The sequence below is a fragment of the Petaurus breviceps genome, unplaced genomic scaffold (genome assembly GCF_028583685.1).
Source record: "Petaurus breviceps papuanus isolate PSGF00001 unplaced genomic scaffold, PetGlider_PUasm1.0 91133, whole genome shotgun sequence".
In the NCBI taxonomy this organism is placed as follows: Eukaryota; Metazoa; Chordata; class Mammalia; order Diprotodontia; family Petauridae; genus Petaurus; species Petaurus breviceps.
In genome coordinates, this window is record NW_027187419.1 from 65,740,276 (window position 1) to 65,741,266 (window position 991).

General features: G+C 47.1%; 1 protein-coding gene across 1 annotated transcript in view; it reads left to right on the plus strand.

The window, feature by feature from the left end:
• Window positions 1-582: 582 nt before the first annotated feature.
• Window positions 583-991, plus strand: part of TEX26 (testis expressed 26) — a 48,307-nt gene continuing 47,898 nt past the window's right edge. Inside the window, exon 1 of the mRNA XM_069079693.1 lies at window positions 583-970. Coding sequence (XP_068935794.1) covers window positions 958-970 — 13 coding nt within the window. The 5' untranslated portion in view covers window positions 583-957. The remainder of the gene's footprint in view (window positions 971-991) is intronic.

The following is a 991-nucleotide window of genomic DNA, read 5'->3' on the forward strand; positions in this document are numbered from 1 at the left end:
CCTCATCTGTGGGCAATGGTAATAATAACATATCTAAATATCCTATACCACATACAGCTAATTGTGGCAATCTTGTATTTTGCAAACATGAGATGATGGTGGCCAGGAAAAGCATCTTGTCTGGTCAAGGCTGATATGACAAGTTGATTATCATGGTCTTTTCTTATAACTACAGAGCAGGAAGGACATCTGTGTGATGTAGGGAATAGATTTCTGGGCCTGGAAGCAGGAAGACCTAAATTCATATGTGGCCTTGGCCATTTATGAGCTGTGTGGCCCTGGGCATGTCACTTAACTTTTCTGTTTGCCTTAATTTCCTCATTGAGTCGAGAAAGAAATGGCAAACCATTCCAGTACCTTTGCCAAGAAAACCCCAAATAGGGTCACTGAAGACTGAACAACAACACAGAACAGGAAAATGGCTACAAGGATTTATCAAAAGATTACCTCTAGACTTCCAACACCTTTTTTCCATTGATCATACTGGAAATGATCCATTTCTAGGCTGTGGATTGGTTTAGGTTCTAGAGTAACTTCAATTGAATTGAGCCAGCGACCTCAAAACTCTGAGCTGGCTGAGAGTTTTAGTAGAGAGTTGGTGAGCAATGGAAGTGGGGACAGCAGTGTCACCTTCCCCTCCCACTCGTCCCCAACATACAGAGACAGCCTGCTCTGTAGACTACAACTCACCGGCCACCAGCTCAGGAAAAGTCACTGAGACACAATGAGCAGTGATCGCGTGGCGCCCACGTAGAGCCAGGTGTTGGGGACGTGTCCCCGAGTCTCCAAGGTGACGGGTTACAATAAAAGCGCTGGACCCTGACTTCCGGCCCTCTAGATCTAAGCCGGCTGCTGAATGAGTCCGGGCAAAGGATCCTAGCGTCCTGAGCCCTGCTAGCAGAAACACACCAACTGTCGACTGAAGGGAAACTTTGTTTCCCAACATCCTTTCCAGCTATGTACGGGCCAGGTAAGAGAGCATCGCCCCCCC